General features: G+C 46.9%; 1 protein-coding gene across 3 annotated transcripts in view; it reads left to right on the top strand.

Moving 5' to 3' along the window:
• LOC142899445 (attractin-like protein 1) overlaps positions 1 to 21,145 on the top strand; it is a 132,658-nt gene that overhangs the window by 51,492 nt on the left and 60,021 nt on the right. For all 3 annotated transcript variants that reach the window (XM_076043017.1, XM_076043015.1, XM_076043018.1), the window contains 5 exons: positions 221 to 273; positions 8,226 to 8,320; positions 8,772 to 8,850; positions 10,800 to 10,957; positions 20,129 to 20,190. In XM_076043017.1, coding sequence (XP_075899132.1) covers positions 221 to 273; positions 8,226 to 8,320; positions 8,772 to 8,850; positions 10,800 to 10,957; positions 20,129 to 20,190 — 447 coding nt within the window. The remainder of the gene's footprint in view (positions 1 to 220; positions 274 to 8,225; positions 8,321 to 8,771; positions 8,851 to 10,799; positions 10,958 to 20,128; positions 20,191 to 21,145) is intronic.

Here is a 21,145-nt window from a genome sequence, read left to right as displayed (position 1 = left end):
GAAAAGAGAACAGTTATATGTCCAGACAGAACTGTCAGGGGAAATCACCTCGCAAAGAGGTGGAGCAGGCAGCACCTGCAGCATGGGCTCACCTCACACAGACACACACACACACACACACACACACACACACACACACACACACACACACACACACACACCTTATTCCCCTAACACTAATACCATACTTCTCGCTCTCTTCCTTCTCCGGTACCTCCAGATGTGACTCGGAGAACCGTTACCTTGGCAACCCTCTCCGTGGAACATGTTACTGTAAGTATCCTGCTCCTCCCACCTCTGCTACACCCGAGTCTCTGTGACACAACACTTATGTAGGCAGCGGGACCTTTGTTTTGTTCCTTGGTAACACAGTTGGTACCAAAGGTAAAAAAAAAAATATATATATATATATATATAATGTATAACATAACAAAAAAAAGTTAGAGAGGCGCAGTTTCAAAGTCAATGCAATCAGAAAATCAAAATATACACACCAACGCAACTTGCATGCAAATATGGACTGATTTCCGGTTGCAGTCGGATTCCTTCTGAAAAGCAGACAAATTCTGTCTCTTTGCTTTGCAAGACTTTGTTTTTCCTGCTCCTACATGCTCGCTTGGTTCGCTCCGACTTGCCTCGTTTGCAGCAAATTGCTGTTTTTTTTCCCTCCAAAGGGCAGATAAAGGAGGAGAGCTGCACTCGGAGCAGATGTTGTGTGGCACACAAGCCCGTGCTCTCCCTTTTTCCAAACACGCAGCCACGCACGCAGGCACGCAGGCAGGCACGCACACACACTCGTACGGATTGCCGTCATCAGTCTGAACATTACAACACTCTGCTGCAGTGTGGAGTTCAAGTCCTGTCAATGTCAATAGCTGTGCGGCGTAAGTGAGGCTGTCGTGTGGACGAGAGAAGCTCTGACGGATCCAGCAATCAGACGGAGTCACGGGCGAGGTCGCTGCGGTCGGCTCACAAAATGCTTCTGATCACCAGAAGATAACATTTACATTGGGGAATGTGCCTCTGAAGAGGTCTGAGGGCCGACATTAACACAGGCTCACCTTTATTTATTTATGTTTTTTTTTTTTTTCCTCAAACGCAAAACACGTTTAGCTCTCAGACAATATTTCCAGATAGAGCAGCAGCAAGTTTTAACAGAGTTGTTGTCATGCGATCTAACCATCCGTTGGAAGCGCATCCGCCTCTTTCCCCTCACAGGACAGTGATAAAAATGTTTCAGATTAGAGCCTTTAAAAGAGGGAGTCTATCGGATTTGGGCTTGAAATCTCAACCCTGCAGCTGTTTTTGCAGGTTTTTGGTGCGATCCTCCTGCAGAGGATTCCAGACTGAGGTCGCGGAGCACTAGGTGGCACCAACGCAGTGCTATTTGTGCAATAAAGAGCGCCGGGCAACGGCGGTGTACTGTACGTACAGTCGCAGGTGGACGCACCCAGAGACGGGATTTTAATGGCTGTGGGAGTGTCGAGGTGCAGAATCCCTCCGTGTCTCGGCGTCTGCGGCTCAAACTGCGTGTTTGACTGCGTGAGGGGACATTATCTGCTGGGCTGTGTTGTTTGAGCAGCGGCGGATGGGGCATACGCATGAACACACAACGCTCTTCTCACACACAGGCACGCACACGCACACACACACACTAACATGCATGAATCACAGATTTAAAAGCCATTGATTTCCCGGCTCTCTGAGGAAAGCAGCCGTTATAATGGCTGAGGTCAATATTAGCCTTTAATGTCGCGGGAAGGAAAGTGCTGATAAAAAAACCCCCAAAACAAACGCTTTTATCTCCGCCATATGAAATATCAGACGCGTGTTGTCTGAGAGGAAGCTCCGCTAGAGACACTTCCTGTTTTCTATCCCAGCTGAAAGGAAGCTGACGGGTTATGGATGAGTTGATTGGAAGCTCTTTCCATTGTTGAAAAAGCTGCAAAATTGCCCAGGTGCGTTTTCACCCACTGAAGCCACTTTGTGTTAAAGCAGCGAGCGATGTGAACGATGTGTGCCAGCCCTCGTATTGGCTGACGTGTTTAGACAAAGTCCACCTGAACTCTCAGCAGACTTAACTTAACTCGACTTTGGTCTTTGGATGAAGCGATGACGCTCACCAGAGGTCTCAACCCACCCCGGCGATAAGAGTAAACACAGCTGGTAATTGCCGAGACAGTCCGTACGTACGGAGGTCAGGCTGGATTTATTCAACCGTCTGAGAGTCGCAGGGAAAAAAAAGAAATAAAAAAAATTTGGACGGAACAAAAGCAGCCGGCGATGGAGGTTAAGCGGCCGCCTCCATCTCCTCGAAGGTGAAGAGGAAGCAATCACTTAAAGCAAACAAGCACTCGAGGTGGAGCGGCTCCAATGTCATAACAAAGCACAAGCCCACTTTTGACCCGATCTGCTCCGAATCAGACGAGGCCTTGAGTCGTCTGTCCATCGTCTGTCCGTCCACTTTGCTTTTTCTCATATCCCAGCCGTCAGCAGAGCCCTTCAAAGCTCCAAGTATCATAGTAATCACAGCGCCTCCTGCTCCACGTTCAGCCCCTTAGTCTGACATTCACAAGTCAGGAATCTAGGCTTTGCAGAAACACTGTTATTACAGATGAACACAAACACTGATATTGGTGTTTGTTTGATTTTTTTTTTTTTTTCAGTCTGCCATTCAAGGTCTTGTTTGCAAACTCACTCTCAAGTATGATTATTATTATTTTTTGCCACTGCGAAGGTTAATGTGTGTTAACATATTCTTCCACAGCCAAAAACATTATTTTGGTTCAAAACGCTCAAGCCAGTTTTTGCAGATTAGTAGCAGATTTTTTTTTTTTTAAAGCACCAGTTCCATAGGAAGCTCCGCCTCCAAAGGGAGACGGACCCAATTTTATGTTGTTCTTGCATTTTTAATTGTCTCATTACAAGTTTATATTCTTATTTATCAAAGAGAAGAAAAAACATACATGCACGTCACCGTTAAAAAAAAAAAAAAAAATCTTCTCTCTGAATGTCTGGCTGAGCTCCACACAGCCCGTGCTGTTCAGCCTGAAGATGTCATTGGCTGGTCTACTGGTATAGAATCCAATGAAAGCGCTGCGCGGCTCCAGTCGCCGCCGTCGCTGCTGCAGAGAGAAAAAAAAAAAAAAAAAGCACAATAAAGTCGTGTCAGACACAAAAGGACGCAGACATTAAATGGGAGCGAAACGAGCGGGAGTCCCGGCACGCTTGCTACGCTCGCCACGCTCGCGGTTCACTTAGCGCTGTCACACTCAACCACCAGTCGATTGATGAGCAGCAGCGTCGGCCCTTTAATGACTTGGCCTGCAGTCAGGCCGGCGTTTACGAGGCGGCCATCAGCGGAACAATGCTTTAATGAAGCGCTGTCATATCCCATCACACCGACCCAGGAGTTGGGAGTGGGAAGGGGCTGGAGTTGGTGTGGGGTGGGGACTAATTAGGGACGGTCACCCGCCGTCCCACCACTCCCACTGGGGGGAAACACCAGCCGCCGCTGCGCGGGTCGGCGCCGCTCGCCCACCCCGAGGGCGACTGGGAGACTCAGCAGAGTCGCCGTCGCAATTAAAACGACAATTAGCCACACATGGGGAAGAATTGGGTCCCGACGATAATGCCGTCCTCGATCTGAATGGAGGAGAGGGAAGAGAGAGGAGACGCTCCATTTGTCCGATCTCCAATTCATCCCTGGGCATGACAACGTTTTTTTCTGATCTCCAAAACAAATAGAAAGAAAAATGTGAAGCGGGCGAGCTGCAATGCTGCTGCTGCTGCAGCTGCTGCTGCTGCTGCTGGAAGTTGTGCGGCAGCAATCAGCGCTGCGGCCGTCCTGGCCTGAGGCCGCTGATTAGACTACGATCTGGCGTCAGTCCAGGACGCCTCCATATTTGCTGACAGGCCGTCCGTCTGGACGCCCATCCAGCTCCGAGTAATTGGTCCTCTCAGGCCAATTTTTTTTTTCTCCCCGCACTCCTTTCTTTTTTCCTTTCTTTTCAATTTTAACCCTGACAGACTATCAAACAGGAGCGACTTGAGATTGGTTTCGGCCAGCCTCGCAGTGTTCGGGGGACGTCGTCGCCCGTCTCAAAACACAGCTGAGAAATGATAATAGACAGAGAGGTCTAGGTTTTAATCAGAGCAAGACTCGAAGATTACATCATTTATTAGTCAACATTGCAGCCGAGGAATGTGAATAGAGAAAAAAAATAAACTTTAAATCCCGAGGTGAAATGGGATATGATGCAATTTGTGTGCTGATGATGTCATGGATGCAAAGCAGATCTCAGTGTGAAATGGATTTTGCTCAAACTTCAGGGAGGACCCACCCACACACACACACACACACACACACACACACACACACACACACACACACACACACACGCACACACAGGAGCATAGACACATATTCTTGCAGGCGGTGATTCTTCTGCACCTGCATCAAACATCAAACATTTTCGACATCTGCAGACCGCGGCCCTGCACCTGCTGGCCGAGGGGGAGAGGGGCGGGGGGGCGGGGGGGGGGGGGGGGGGGGGTCCGGCAGATAAATAACTCCTGATTGCAGCATACAGGTCATTTTAGCCCAGAGTGGGACAGCTGGAAGACGAATGTGGCCATAATGCAGAAGCAATTTCTGAAACTGAAGCTGAGCTGGACTCAGAGCACACCATGAGGGAAGTGCACAACTCACAGCCGACTGCAGGGGGCGCTGCAGGGCTCACATACATGTCCAAGAGTGGCCGGACTGAACAGTTTACACCAGTCATCGGTGAACAGAATGAGGAGGTTATCAAAGATTACGTCACTGATTGTGGTAACATCATCAGTGCTTATAAGTTATTTACAGTTATTTTGATAACATTACTATTGACTCCACTACAGTTTGACGAAAGAGTTAAAATACCAATAAAGTACCACTACAACAACACAACCACAGTCAGTCCTGAGATTAAACACAGTATGTTTGTGCTGTACTCAGCAGCTCCTTCTGTTTGTCTTTGACCCCCACAACAATTTAACTGGAACGGGACTTTTTGTTCGATTCCATTTCATGATTATAGCTTTGACTCTTTCACACATTCCCACTTATGCGTATTTGCCGTGAACCCAACGTGTGAATACGTGTCAACATTTTGCGCATCGCATGCACCACGCCGGCCTTTGACTCGGCTCAGACTCAGCAAACAGTCTCCACATGCGACTCAGCTGATTGTGGACCTGGCGGCCGCCTGCCCTTTAGATCAATGTGTTCTTAAAGAACAGTGAGATTCTTTCAAATGGGGGTCACCTGACCTCATGCATACATTACCCCCCAGCTCGTCCCGACCTCCATTTAGGCCTGACAGCCAGGTCTGCGGTGTCCTTGTGTTGACTAACTGGACTCTGCTCAGCCAGAGTGAACCTGGGGTGAATGCCGCTTCCAACAGTGGCTCTTCTAAGAATCTGTTTATTCTCCTCCCCCCGAGCCAAGCTCTTGATTTTTTTGGCCACAGTTGTGGCATCTTTAACCACAATAATTCTAGCTCCTTCCAAAACCCAGTCCCACTGCTCATTTTTTACTCCTCGGCTCCTGGCCACAAGAGGTCACTAGAGGCATCGGCTAAAAAGTTTACATAAATGTAAGTTAAAAACAAGATTACTTTTTTGGCATGGGGATATTATCATGGCTAACCTTACTTTCCAGACTCGCTATTGAAGCTGCTGAAGGTTGACTTAGGTGAAGCCCTGCACTGAGCTGCCAAGGTGTTGGTGGACGCAATAAAGTGTTAACGAGCAGTAAATGAAACCTTCACTCCAACTTCAAGCCGGCCCACATTGTCAGTGAGCTCACGCCCAGTTGGAAGCAGACTGGATATCATATTGTGCCCATGTGCCGCCATCATCGGCGTTGTGTTTGCTATACGGCGAATCATCTCACTTATTATGGTAATGGGATCGCTCATGCGCAAACGCTAGGAAAATTGACACGGACTATTTCTATTAGGCTCCTCTGGGGGATTGTTTGGAGCCGCGGTCATACCTGGATGCCGTTTATCCGCAGCGAGACTCGGCACCGGTAATTGAGATTTTCCAGAGTGATACTGTTGTCGGATTTCTCCGATGGGATTTATAATTTGCCTACCAGGAGCCCAACTTTTAGCAACACGGCGGCTGCATACTCTCTCTTTGCTTTAAAATGATAAACCCATTGTAAACACACGGCGGAGGGATTGGGTTGAAAATGTAAACAAACAGGGTAACACACCTTTTATAACGCAACACACAACACTGAAGACACGGCTAAAGAAGTACAATATGCACTGGATGCACTGGGGAGTAAACACAAGAATTCAGACACAGACAAATCCCAGATCCACGGAAAAACAGCAGCGGCACAAACCCAAATACTGTGAAGTTGTCCAAAGGCCCTGGTGGGATAAACAAGTGAGCAGCGGTAGTGCACGTCTGCCTGGGAGGAGGAGGGGGAAGAAGAGTAGGAGGAGGAAGAGGAGGAGGAGGAGGAGGAAGAGGGGGAAGAGGGGGATGCTGAGTCTTTGATGTGACGATACTGTAACTGCCGCTCCGGCTAACTCGCCGTGAAGGCTGAACAAAACAGGAAACAAGAGTGTTTGTCAAACATAATTTGCTTTCGTCTCGGTGACGCCCCGGGTTGTTACGGCAGCAGCTGGGAGGAAGCTGATGACTGCACATCCCGCTCTTTCTCTGGGCCCTTCCTTCCATGCTTGGTGTGTTTGAGTCAAGAGTTGTCTTTTTTCTTTTTCTTTCTATCTTTTCTTTCCGTCTTGAGCGCTGGCGCTGGAATTTAAAGATGCTGAGACAATGTCTCCGCCGTCGGCCAGCGCTCGGTGACGGACGGCCACAGATTAGCTGTTCCACACTGGCACGTCCCTTCATTCGTTCCCTCTGCAGGATTCGGACCATTTGTTGGAGACTCTCAACTGAGAATGTTGGCATCTCCAACACCGCATTGGATGCATTGATGAAGGTCCCATTCTTTGGAAAAATCCACTTTAGCAATGTTTTCCAACAATAATCCCTCTCATAAACTCTGCAAGAACCAGAAAAGTCTGTCATTTGCTTCTTCTGCTTGCTGAAGCACCGAGTTTAGAAATTGTCCCTTTGTGGTGTCATAGAGGCCGCTGATACTTCTCCCAGGTTGGTAACCACGCCCGCAGCCAGGTGTTGCATCCACTTTTGACCCCTTGTTGGAATGAAGGTCCAAGAAAGCTTCGGTTTTAGGTGGAGACTGTAAACAGAGGGCAAAATACGCTGCTACCTGGACAGTGTTTGCATAATTCATCACATGTGGTGAATACTAAGACACAAGATAATATTTTTAAGCCTTTTAGGCCTTTTTAAAAGTTTTTAAGAGTCTTTTCTGGATAATTTTGAGCTTATCGTTAAACAGCTTGCATCACATTACCTTCTCTCTTATGCCTCTTACCTCAGCCGCCCTCACATGCAGACACGCACACACACACGCACACACACACACACCTGGGTCAGCCCGAGGCGGGGAGACACTCTGCAGTATATTCACACTGATTAGCTTAAGAAAACATCCTCTCAGCCTGTTATCCTCTCGCTCCAGCAGCAGCAGCAGCAGCAGCAGCAGTCAGTCAGACAGGAAGTCAAGGTGACTCGGCCGGACCGCCTGTTGTCTCTGCGGCTGCTGAATCACGGCCGTTCCCTCGGCGCTCCACTCGTCGTCCCACTAAAACTGTAAAGCGCCGGCGTCGCTTCCAGCGATGATTAAATCTCGGCGTGCGTCGTTGGAATTGACGCTGCGCTCCATCGACCGGAGCCTTTGTCTGGGAAAGACGGCAGCGCAGTAGCCAACGTGAACACGTTCTCACTTCTGTGTGTGTGTGATATTGGCGTCGCTCTATTTTGTCACTGATTGAGATCTTGACCAGTGCTCCGTTATTGTAGCCGCGTTCGACTAATAGAATATCGACTGGCGCCTGATCGGCTTTGCTGTCATAAATCTGTGAATGTTTGATGGGCGTGACGTCAATGAGAAAGAGAAAAAAAAACACTGGTAATGGAGGGGTTCATACCGGTCTCCCCCCCCCCACCCATAAATAAATTAATTAAGTAAATGAATCCCAAAAGCAGGAGTGCTGAGTCACTGTTGGATGTCCCCTTTGGCTGGTCTCCATTATATTTGTTTTTTTATTTTTTTATTTCTCTGCTTTTACCAGACAACCTGTTGATCGACTACCAGTTCACCTTCAGCCTGCTGCAGGAGGACGACCGCCACTACACAGCCATCAACTTTATGGCTACACCTGAACAGGTAAGACACACGCGCATTTTGATATCCAGCTCTACAGTTGTTTAATTTCTATTTGCGTTACTTATTGTCTGTTTGGAAACAGCTAAAGTTTCATGCCGCCGACCTCCTATGGTTTCAAATATTAACTGACACTCCGATCCGACAGCCCGATAGATTACTTCTAAAGAGAAGAGAACATTGACACTGAGAATAAAAGAACAACGTTGCGGTCGATTATATCGCAGCAATGATTTCCCTCTCCGGCGCCTGAAGCTTTCGCTCCTAAAAGGTGGAATTTTTCCGCTCAGCCGCTTCCCTTTCAGGCAGAATTGATGTATCTGCTCCGCACTCGGCGACTCTGCCCGAGGCGAGTACACGAGGCAGCTCAGGTTCAACGTATACGTCTGTCGGATTTGACGAGTGTGGACTGAAAGCTTAAAGTGAAAATTGTGTTGTTTGGTTGTTTGTCCAGGCCAACAAGAACTTGGACATGTCCATCAACGCTTCCAACAACTTCAACCTCAACATCACCTGGTCCTTCAGCTCCACAGGTGAGCACACAAACACATACATTTTGTCTCAGCTGTTCATAATCAGCAGTTTCTTGATCGATTTCCAGTTGTTCCAGGCTAAGTACAATTTATAAATTGTCAAAACTCACTTTCAAGTTTGATCTTTAAGCCAGCTAGAGCCTTGAAAGCTGCACAGTTGTTTTCGGTTGTTGTAAAAATGATCCAAAGTGACGACCACCACACACCCAAGACGTTGGAATATCCACAAATAATCCCAAAACTTTCAAACTGAGAAAAGTTGATGCATCATGAAGGAAAATTAACCAAAGGTTTGAGCAAAGTTGATGCAATAACTTGTGTGAAGATGTTTGTCTTTTGTTATTTACTTTACGTAATGTTGACGTGGCCCTTGGCTAAAAATCCTGGTTTAAACATATTAAAGTAAAACCCGGAAAGACCCTTGAGCACGAATCCTTTACTTTCAGGGATGGTTTTACATAATGAACGCGGCACATTATTACTTTAAAAAATATACAAACCCTCAGAGGTTTTGTATTTAATTTGTGAGCTGTTGTTGGTAGGTACAGTACGCTGGTGAATGTTGTGTCTCTGGGTTTGATCGTGTGGTTTGTCTTAGAAACTGCCGTCCTCTTGCTGATCACCCACAGTTGCTCCATTTTTATGTTTGCAGCCAAGTTTTATTAAATATATTGGTCACATCCACTTCCTGTTTGCCTCTCAGGGACCGCTACCCCCCACCCTCCCACACACACAGACACACAGACACACACACACACACACACACACACACACACACACTAAAAATAAGCTCAGAAGCTGTTTGGAGTTTTGGCAAAGGCTGTTTTAGACATTTCTTCCTTGATTCCAATTAAGATAAAAGCATCCTGCTCTCACTCTGTCAGGGGGCCTCCAGCCTCCTCAGTTTAGGGATTCTGGAGCTTGTGTGTGTGTGTGTGTGTGTGTGTATGTCTGTGCAGACTATTACAGGGTATTTAATAGCTCTGATAAAACAGGAGGTGGAAATATTTTATTCAAAATGCCCTGGAAAAAAAAACAAAAAAAAAAACTGCTCCATTAGCGCAGAACTGCTGATAAGGCAGTGAAAGAGCCAAGAGAAGGATTTTTCAAGTGCAAAGAGAAATTTTGGAATTGCTATTGGATTTAGCGGGGGACGGGAGGTGTCGGTAGCATTTTAAAAAATCCTGTTATGCAACGTCTCCACATGTTATGGAACGGAATGCTCCCCAAATCCTTTATATTAATCACTCGTCGATCTGGTGACGAGCCCACAGACGTTTTTTTTTTCTCCAATCAGATTTGCAAAAACGCACGTTTAGCCAATCGTGTCTTCCTGCCTCTACGACCAAACTCGACTCTTGCCAAAGGGAGTTTGGATTTCCGTGGTGTACTGGTTTCATCACAGCTGAAAGGAAGCTGATTGGTTGGGAGCGTGGCATTGGCCCGACCTTCCATTAGTCTGACCTCCCATTAGTGCGACAAATTGCCCATTGGTCCGACGTCCCCTAACCCCAACCGTAACCGTAACCCTAATGGGAAGTCAAACCAATGGGCAGTTTCTGATTGGTTGAGGAGCCCAGTGAAGCTTTACCTTGAGTGTGAAATGTTTTCTGTCCGACATTGGCGAGAGGGACGAGTCTGATTAACGAGTGTGATCAAGCCCAGCCAATGATAAAAGCTCCATTTTTACAACTTTTCTGCACATGATGCTGGTCTGGTTCAACCTTTGAACCCTCCAAGTGACCACAGTGTGTGTGTGTCCTTCACAACACTGCTGTCGCAGCGAGAAAACGACTTCGCTGGTAGGTTCCAAGACTGCCAACATGGCAGAAACAGCTTCTCCGTGATGGTATCGCAGCTCTGCCGAGTGTCCTTCACCATCATCACCCTCTTTTATTGGTTTCATTTTTGCTCCTGTCTGTCTGTCTGTCTGTCTGTCTGTCCTGCAGCTGGCACCATCTCCGGTGAGGAGATGCCCATCATAGCCAAGACCAACATCAAAGAGCACCGTGACAGCTTCTCCTGCGAGAAGTTTAACTTCAGGGTCCACCACAACATCACCTTCTACGTCTACGTGTCCAACTTCACTTGGCCAATCAAGATCCAGGTCAGGAACTTTTTTTGGAGGGCGGAGGGGAGGGGGCAGTGTTGGGAGACGGCGGAGATGATGGTTACCATCAGTTCAGCGAATTGTAAAAGGCAGTTTTTGGCTGTTGAGGCTGGAATTTACAGCTTGCGGATGCAATGCTTTTCTGATGATTATCATGATTATCAGTTATTTCCTGTTCAACGTGGACTTTATGAGATGACATAATCAACTCATCCGATAGACTTTTTGATGAGTCACCCAGAAAGAGAAAACTATCGGCTCAAAGTTAAAAGTTTACTTTATTGAGTCCAACAACATAATAAAGTAAACAAAGTTCACTTTATCCAGTCCGACAAAAACAACAAAAAAAAGAATAGACACGCAATGCTGCGAGTCTACAAAATTAAACAATCAAATCTGTTGTTTGAATTTTTGGCTGGGATGCGTGTGATTGCTCCTCACTCGCTGCCACAGTGAGAGTGCTCTCCATGAAACAACTGCCGTCTTCAATTTCTTTTCAATTTGGACGCCTGTTATTTCTCCTCCCCGGCGCTCTAATCAGTTTGTCTTTTGGAGGAAATAAAGCTCGCTGGAAGCAATCAGCCAGCGAGCGCACGGTGCGAAACTCACCTCCTCGGAGGGAAACGGGTTCGAGAAGGACTTTGAGTAGGACTTTAACTAAAAGTTTGTTCGACAAAAGTTCTCTCATTCATTTTTTTCTGTTGAATAGAAAGAAAACATACATAATACACAATGATACAAAAAACTTAAATGAATACACATATATGTAAATCAAGATCTTTGATTAAAAATGCCAAGAGATCGTCGTCGTCGGTGGTGTTCAGGAGCTGTGTGAACCTCAGCTCCTGTCTACACAACCGGCAGCCCCGAAGGCACAACTGAGCGCCAACAATTCTGCTGTGCAAACCCACCATCACATTTAATGATCTGTGAGTTTTCCCGCTCTGTGATTCAGGGGAGGGGATTAAATCTCCAGGCGGCACCCGCACGTACACATACGCATGCTAACACATCCACACACACGTACGTGCACACACGCACACACACACACACACACACACACACACACACACACACACACACACACACACACACACACGATATTCGCGCTCCAACCTTATGATCCATTAAATTGAAGGAGACTTTTAGCGGTGATATTTTAGGATGACTGTCGTGTCGTGTGGGTGGGTGTGTGCTGATGGATGGCTTCAGGAAGTGACAGTGTGTGGAAATAAGGGGAGGAGAGGATGGAGGAAGTGTGTGTGTATGTGTGTGTGTGTGTGTGTGTGTGTCTGTGGTTTCAGGTGGTTAGCAGTATACTGAGACTCACACAGAGTCAAAGTGTTAGTGGGAGAGTCGAGCCGACTGACGGGATGGGGACCGATCAGGAAGGTTGGACAGATCAGGATGAATGGATGATGGGTGGATGAATGGATGATGGGTGGATGAATGGATGAAGGGTGGATGGGTGGATGAATGGATGGATGGATCAATCAATCTGGTGGAGACATCAGAATGTGTTTATTTGATTTTACGTTGTTGGATTTAATTGTCTTTATTAAATTGTTGCACTGCGATGAACTGGCGACTTGTCCAGGGTGTCACCCTGCCTTCGCCCTCAGACAGCTGGGAGAGGCTCCAGCAGACCCCCGTGACCCTGAACTCAGGAAGAAGCGGGTATAGAAAATGAATGAATGAATGAATTAAATTGTTTGTTTTTTTCAGGCGATGCAGCAATTTAAAGGGGTAAATGATCATTTCATGGCTTTGGCAGCCATTTATAAAATCTATGTTGGAATATTAAAACTATTGCAAGAAGATGATTTGACAGAAAACACGCGGCTCAAACAATCCAGTTGGATGAAAGGAACAAAAAATGTAAAAGTAATGATAAATTGATGCCGGAGGAGTGCAGGGCAATGTCAGTGTGACAGACAGAAACCTTTCCTCGCTGTCCTGCGGGCCAGACGGCTCTTATCTTATTAGACGGCGTCAGACAAACAAGGACAAAGTTAAAAGTGAAGTGAGGGCAGCGGGAGGATGTGAGCTCTTAAACAAAGGTTGTCTGGGAGTCGAGACACGAGTCACCATGTTCAGAAATCTCTGCAAACTGGAGTCAAAGTTTTGAAGCAGCCTGTTGCTGCTGCTCCTGCCGCCGCTGTTGACGGACTCGGCGAGCCATTTAGTCCAATCACCATCGCAAATCAGATACCTGGTTTCAAACAGGAGTGTCATCCGAAGGCTGGATTCCAATTATCTGCTTCTTATCGCCAGCCCTTTATTGCACGTGGCTGCTAATGGCTCGTTTTGCCCATCGATCGCCGGCCTCGTCTGGCGCTTCCCCCCATTGATGCAGCGCTATCGGCGCCCCCCCGCCTGGATCTGCTGCCCTGAAAGGTGATATGATAATTACCGCGACGAGGCCCATCTCGCCGTGGTGTCGGGTGCCTAACGGAGCGTAACGTGAGAGGCGCGACGTGTCCGGCGCTGTGACCTTGGTGGCCTGCCACGCTGGAGCGGGCGGATGAGAAATTGTTGGGAGGATTGGTAATGACCCGGACTGACATATCTGATCTAACAGTGTCTGCACACCCGCCGCATGCATGCACACAGGTTGAAGGTGGAAGGACAAAGCCACAGCCTGGCCTCAGGTTGTGGCAGACAGCAAGCTGTTGCTAGCTTGAACAGAGCTGCAGCTTGGATAGCAGAGCCAGTTTTGGAGGAGAAACTCACTCAAGACTGTCGGATGTAACTGGAGCAGTTGATTTAAGTCATTGATATAAAAAACAGAAGCACAAAAAAAAACCCAACACAAATTACGGCAACTGTAGTTGCAACTTGATCTCTTCTGAAAGCAGGAGCGTGTCCCCCTGTTGTGGCTGCTGCTGTTGTCGCTTCCCTGAAACACGATGATAGTTTCCGTTCCATTTTAAAATACCAAACCAGGCGTTTCAGTTTCTTTTTTGGCTGACATTCCACATTCACACCATTCAATGGAAGCACCTGCAAATCGCAATTGTAATTTGTCAACATTTTAGAAATATCAATTTTATTTTGCGAAAAAAACTGTCATGGAAACGCAGCTATTGAGTGACACTGATGGATTATTGGTTCCTAAGACGAGCACCTAGGTCCAAAAATCAGGCGGCGTTGGCGTATCGGCTGCTGCGGGGCCGCACCGGAGACGAACACACACACACACACACACACACACACACAGTCTGTTGGAAATCAGGAAGGAGAAGGAAAAAAAAACCCTGATTTTTCGAACAGAGTCTCCTGCCGTGGCTGCAGGTGCTTTTCTCTGAAGTTCGCACGCATTCCATTAAATGTTTCCGCCCCGGCAGCGCAGGGTGTAGCTCCGCCCCCTGGACGGTGTGGACGCAGGCGGAGGCTCATCGGCACTGATGCGGCCTGTGAGTGTTTGGCCGGCGGCGGCGGCCTGACGTCAGCCGGCAGCGGCGAGGTGTTGAGGATCAGCCGCTCTGCCGGAACTGATTCTGATTGGTTCTGTCGCGCCGACCTTGCACCTTCCGTCCCCGTCTCCGCTGCACAACATTTTACCGGAGAGGAGCAGCGAGCGGCGAACGCGAGGCAGTAATGTACTGCACAATAACAAACATATTTTATTTTTAGTAAATTTTTTAACGCTAATTTAACACGCAAAATAATGAAATGAATTAAAAAAATATATATATCCTCATTATGGAATATAAAACCTTTCTGCAATTTGTTTGCTTTGACACCATTTTGTCACCAACCAGACACGGCTCCAGCTTTTGTTTAGATTTTTTTTTTTTTTTTTTTTTTAATGATTCAAAACATGTTTTATTGATGAAGTTAACAAACAGCGAGAACACGACCCAGTTTCTCCCTCGCTGTGTTCATTTAGCCACAAGTTTTCTGACTGGAGAGCCGACCGCCTTCTCATTTGCACGTCTCTGTTTGTGATTCAGCAGGAAACAACACACACACACACACACACACACACACACACACACACACACACACACACACACTCACACAAAGTCCGAAATTGCCTGAAAACAAACCACAGAGCCTTTTAATTTTAACTTTACATCTCGGGCATAACAGGATCAAGCCGACAGCTTGAAACAAAACCCTCAACACAACACAGCTTTTCCCTTTTAAATCACTGATGCAAACACACTCACACACACAAACAGACAGACACACGCACACACACACACAAGCTTCATCCGCCGCGTTTCTTCTGCCTTGCTCTTTATGCTCGTGCCATCAAATCATCATCACCGCCTACAGGCCGGCTGATTAAAAGCCTTCTGTCAGGGAGGAGCGGGCGTTCCCCCGCAGATGAACTCCGCAGTGACGTGATTGGTCGCCTCGTTCCATTGCGCGACTTATTTATCCCGCGCACCTGCCATCATTTAATTGGACGCCTCTCCTGACAGATAAACACTCACCCTCTCCCATCACGTCGGTAACAGAGTGAGGCCCCTTTATTGGATTAAAGCAGGAGTGGCGCACACACATGCACACACACACACGTATGCGCGCGCGCACACACACACACACACACACACACACACACTTAGGATGGTTTACAATAGACTCACCGAGTTTTATCTGAACCCTAAAACACCACTTGGCTGTGAAAATTAACGGTTTATCTTACGGGGACCTGCAGGGTCGCCCCATGCTTCTTTTTTTTTGTTTGCGAATGCATAAACCGATTTACGTCCACGCACACATACACACTTCGTCTATCTGATGTACAGGATCTAAGCTGGAGCAGTATTGTTTTACAGTGCTGAGGGGAGGACAGGAAGTCATCAGCAGCCTGAGTCGAGTGGGAAAAACTCACCGCGCGCTGCTGCTTCCTGCTGCTCAATGACCTTTTTCCCCCTGGTTTCACTTGGAAATAAGTCAGTTTTTTCTCAAGAGGTTTTTGTTCAAGAGTCATCTGTGACGTCATAAAAAAGAGCACATGCAGCTGACCGTGTGTTTTTTTTTTTTTAGAATCTGCTGCTCTTTGACCCACCAATGAAATGAGAAAGGTCTCAAAAAGTGCAGAAATTGTGCAAATCACCCAATTGTGATACCATAACAGGCATTTCTCTGCAATACCTTGTGTTGGAGTCAGCTTCAAGCCAGGTGGTGGCTCTGCCCTTGTAGTCTCTTCAGATTTATGTGGGAGGCCAATAAAAGTCTCTATTTTTTTTGTGGGAAGTTGCAAACAGAGGGTTAAATATGTTTTCTGTAGCTATAGAGATAGACAGGGTGTTTTCTTGAGACTCTTTGGGCCAATTAATTAAGCGACGCTTAAAAATGTAAGCCTAACACAATATGGTTCTGTACTGTACGTTTAGCGACACCTGTGGCCAATCGGGGAACTGCTGGGCTCCTGATTGTGTGTGACTGACTGAGTGAAGGACACGGCTGAGCAGAAAAACAAACAGCCATCAGCTTCAGACTAATGAGTGTCAAGCAGCGGAGGGCCGCACACTCGACTTCCTCTTCTTCTTCTTCTTCTCCTCCTTCTTATTCGTTCTTTTTTTCTCTCCCCCTCCTCTCGCCGGTGTTGTGTTTGTGGCACTGAACACCTGTCGAAAAAAGGAAACCACATCTGTGAGATCTTCTACAAGTGTGCCATATGGTGGAGGCCGGCCTCATTTGTATTCCGTGTAGGTGGAGGCAGAACTCGGCAGCCGCTTGGCTTTGGTCGTCAGGGTCCTCATGAATACGCAAATAGAGACAAAGGAAGAGCCGGCGCTAGAAACACTTTTCAGCCACAAAAAAATAGAAAAAAAAATGCAGAGTTTTTATTGTTTGTTGTAAATGTTTTAGCAAAAACAGTAAAAAATAATATATATGTTATCACCGCGTTGTGTGGGAATATGAATATGTTTTTTAATCCAAGAGAAGCAGGAAGTTTAAATAAGAGAGGCCGATCTCAATGTGTTTGATTTCCTCCTTAATTAAATCATATATTCCTGGAAAGTGCTTTCTGTGCAACCCTGCAGGGAATATGTATTTGGTTTATCTCGTCTTTTTTGTTTATTTTGTCTTACTAGAAAATGAGTCACGGAAAAGAAAAACAAAAAACAAACATTTGCAGTAATTGAAAAACTGGGCAACTCAGGGAGAATGGGGGGAAAATACTGTTGCGCTTTTCAAAATGCGGCATCTTGTCAGAGTTGCGGACCCAACTGACAGTTTTCTCTGTATCAGAAGAAAAGATTTAGAGAAAATAGAAGCCCCTGCAATTGCTGACCTGGGTCGGTCTTCATGTTTGTCTCTTGTTTGTTCCCTCTTGCTCCATCACTGGCTTCCTGATAGTCCTCACCACCTCACATTTTTGGCCAATCAGACCTTCTCTTCAAAGCCTTTCTCCTCATTTCCAGCTTTTAACGAGCATCAGTCCGGCTTTCAGGGGAATTAAAGGGGCTGGCTGCAGTCACACGCTGGTCTGTCCCCAGAAGGCCACTGTGGGGCCTCAGTAATGACCAGGCTCCAGGATCCACTGGGCTCCCAGGAGTCGCCTCTGTCACTCCAGAGGAGTCCTCACCTGCTCACTCCTTTTCCCCCACCCCCCGTGATGACTGTAGTTCCAGCTTTTGTCCCCCGAAATGTCAATTAACCTCTGACCTCCCAACAATTATATCTGAGGTAGACGCCGCCTCTGCAGTTAGTCGGTGTTTCCTCCCTGCAGTGTTTCCTATGCTTTGCTCCAGCATCAGAAGCAGCTCAGTGTTGACCAGGTGGAGCAATTACTGCAGCACTGCAGCAGCATCGCAGGCTTTACCAGTCACAAGTCTCAGGATACGGCCACAATTCTCAACTAATGCCGCTGCAGTGGCCGAGGTCTCAGGCCTCACCGGCAGAAATTGACCTTTAGAAATGATTAATCTTTTTTTTTCACATTCAAAGTAATTGGATGTATTTCACTCTTGCAAAATGGAAAAGACTCGACTGAATGGTTTGAAAGTGGAGCTTGGAAGCTGATTGGACAAGACTTGTGTCTCCCAGTGGAGCCAGCTGGTTGGTCACTGTCAGTGAGGGCTGTAACATTCCCAATCAAACTGCCTGCGGTTGTTGTTTGCAAGTTAGTGGTAATAAAAAAAAAAAAAGAGCCCCGGCTGTAGTTGTAACTCCGCCTCTTCTCTCTCACCAAAAGCTGATTGGCCAGGTCTATTATTTTGACCGGCTGCTAATAAGGTTCAGATATGAGGGTTTTTTATTTATTTTTTGTTTAATTTGCTTTTCAACATCGAAAACCATTCAAATGCCACCCTTGAAAACAGCTCCCTGCTCCACCTAGTGGCTCGTTTAGAGGCAGGTCGTTCCGATTTATTTCAGCAGAAATGCGAAGGGAAGCTCAGCAGTCTTGCAGGAAATAATTTGTTGCGCTTGTTTCCTCATCCGGACCGAAATCTGCTCTGTGTTACTCAGCAGAGTGTTTGGATTTAAATCCTTCTTTGGCACTTCCCCTCTGCTGCTTCCAAACTTTCTCACAGCGAACAGTCAATCAATTTTTTTATTTGTTGGATTTTGTTAACAAGAACCAGCAAAAATTTCCTGATGACTTATCGTCAATCACCAGCCTGGTGCAACACTGCTCTGTGGAAAATGTACAGTTCTTTGTGCATCTGTTTTGTGTGTGTGTGTGTGTGTGTGCGTGTGTGTGTGTGGGTTGAGCTCGGACTGGTGTGGTGTGTTCGTGGCTCTGCAGCAGCACTTTGAAGCGGGGAGGGGTGTGGCCTCAAGAGTGTATTGATTATAGTTGTTTTTTAATGACTGCGGTTGTTGTAAATTGAAATGATGAGTGTTGGCTGGAGTTATTATTGGATGAGAGAGGAAGAGAGAGAGAGAGAGTGTGTGAGTGGGCGGCGGATACATGAGGAGGTGTGTTAAAGTCCATATTAATTATGGGTTTCAAGCGTTAGCCAGCTTTTCTGTCACCTGTTGTGCCTCCTGAATAGCCTGCGTTCTTCTTAATTGCTTATTTTGTGTTACTGTGAGTGCAGCACATCGATAGTCAGTGTGTGTGTGTGTGTGTGTGTTGCCAGGGGGATAAAGAAGCAGATTTCCAGCGTCAGAGGCCCCCGAAACGCAAAGCCCGGGCTCTTTGTTCCTGACGCCTGTATTAATGCTGCGTCCCTGCAGACCAGAATCAGCTTTTCTGCAGCTTTTTCACCGTTGACCCATTTCTACCTGCTGCACACACACACACACACACACACACACACACGCACACTCTGCTGCTGCCGCTGCTAAACCTCTTAAGTCAGTCCTCAGAGAATTGGGCAAAGACAAAGACACACTCTCCGTGGCTATTAGGGCCATTTAAAGGTAACCCCACGTCGAAGCAGCTGAAATATACGGCTGTCATACGGCCTCTTATACCTGTGGACGCTGCTTTTACGCTTTACTGTCGCTACTGGCTGCAGTGCATCTGCAGACAGTGCAACTTTGTCAGACGTTGTTTGCCACGTCTGCAAAGTAAGTTAGTTTGTGAGTTTATTGTTGTATATTGTTAGCCAGATTACATTGGAGTCAATTCAATGTTAATAAAAAATGAAAAAAGAACAGTTATTTTTGTCTGCAATACAAAAAGGAGATGGATTTTTTTTTTCTCCCTAAAAGCCAAAGTTGTTTTCTGTTGGTGATGTTTTCTAATTGTCGACATTTGGAAGTGCACGCATGCACAAAACAAAACTCATTTGGGTGTCGTACCCTTTAAAATCATCCTGCTGGGAGTCAACACGTGTCTGATCTGTGGGCGCTGCAACAGTAACAGCGGCGGCGGCGGCACGGCGCTGAGGTGTTACGATGATGAATGTTGCAGTCGGTGGATTTACTGGTGCACCAGAATCCTGCAGGTTCGTCTGGGTTCATTACCAGCAGCGGCTGCAGAGTTACACAGAGGCTACAAACAGCCTCCAAAGTGTTCCCGCAGCGCCAGCCTGACGCACATTAAATCATGCAGATTTTCTTTTTTTTAAATTTGTTGCCCCTTTCCTGCATCATGGTCAGTGGCATTTCTCCTCTCTGCATGAGCAATAAAACAAGATGTGTCGACGCTATGAACAATGTTCCAGTTTGATCGCGTCCGCGTCGGACAGTTTGTGGTGTTAATTATGCAACGCATGACCTTTCTCACGCGCCTCCCGTCCTGTCTTCCAGATCGCCTTCTCCCAGCACAACAGCATCATGGACCTGGTGCAGTTCTTCGTCACCTTCTTCAGGTGAGTTCTGCACAAGCCCGCGGGCTCTGCTCAGAACCGGAGAAAAAAAACAAGCAAAAACTCATCCACACGCACGCGCGCACACACACACACACACGCACACACACACACACACACACACACACACACACACACACACACACACACAGTTGGCATCAGCAGCCTCAGGCCCAGAAACTAAACCGTCATCCTGTGCTTCTGCTCAGCAGCAACCAGCAGATGTTCAGGGAGCCACTCGGCATTAAAGGAGTTTGATTCACACCAATGAGTTTATGTTGGACAACTGAAAAAAGAAAAGCAAAAAAAAAAAAAAATTTCCCTGCATGCCTGTTTCATGAGATGTTTAAATATCTACAGAGGTTCTTGAACAAAGTTTCTATGAACCGGCTGCTGCAAAAAGAACCAGTCAGAGCAGCAGAGTTCTGGTTGTGCGTCGTCCCGTGTGAGTTGTAGTGCCACATCTAGACCTAATGTTGTTCTCCAGGACAATTGGAATTTATTGCAGCACGGCCCTCTGGTGAACCACGTTTGGAGGAACTAGCGGTGCTACCTGATTGGCTGTGATGCTACTCTTTCGGTGACTAAATCTCACTTGAGATATTGAGACCGTAAAACACCTGCTCTAGGAAAAACACTTTCACCCACAAACCACAGTGGGGAGTGAACTCAGACGACCTGGCTCCAGGCAGGGACTGGTACAAGTTGGGGCCAGCGCCAATTTTAGGACCGTTATCAGAACATTCTGAGGGTCATCCTCAACACAGATGTTCCTGAACAACTCAATATCAGACAATGCTAAAAACTCTATTTCCCCTTCCACAGAGATATCTGGAAGTAACATATCTGTGACCACCATCGAAAATAAAGTATTAATGGACTTCGAACCACTCATCTAAACTCAAAATTAACTGATTTAGGATTTCCTCCTGAAGGAAGCCTGGAGGCTTTCGAGCTT

This window comes from Nelusetta ayraudi, unplaced genomic scaffold, assembly GCF_046127955.1.
Source record: "Nelusetta ayraudi isolate G7.1 ecotype Tasmania unplaced genomic scaffold, CSIRO-AGI_Nayr_v1 ptg000072l, whole genome shotgun sequence".
Classification (NCBI taxonomy): Eukaryota; Metazoa; Chordata; class Actinopteri; order Tetraodontiformes; family Monacanthidae; genus Nelusetta; species Nelusetta ayraudi.
This window is presented reverse-complemented; position numbering and strand designations above follow the sequence as displayed.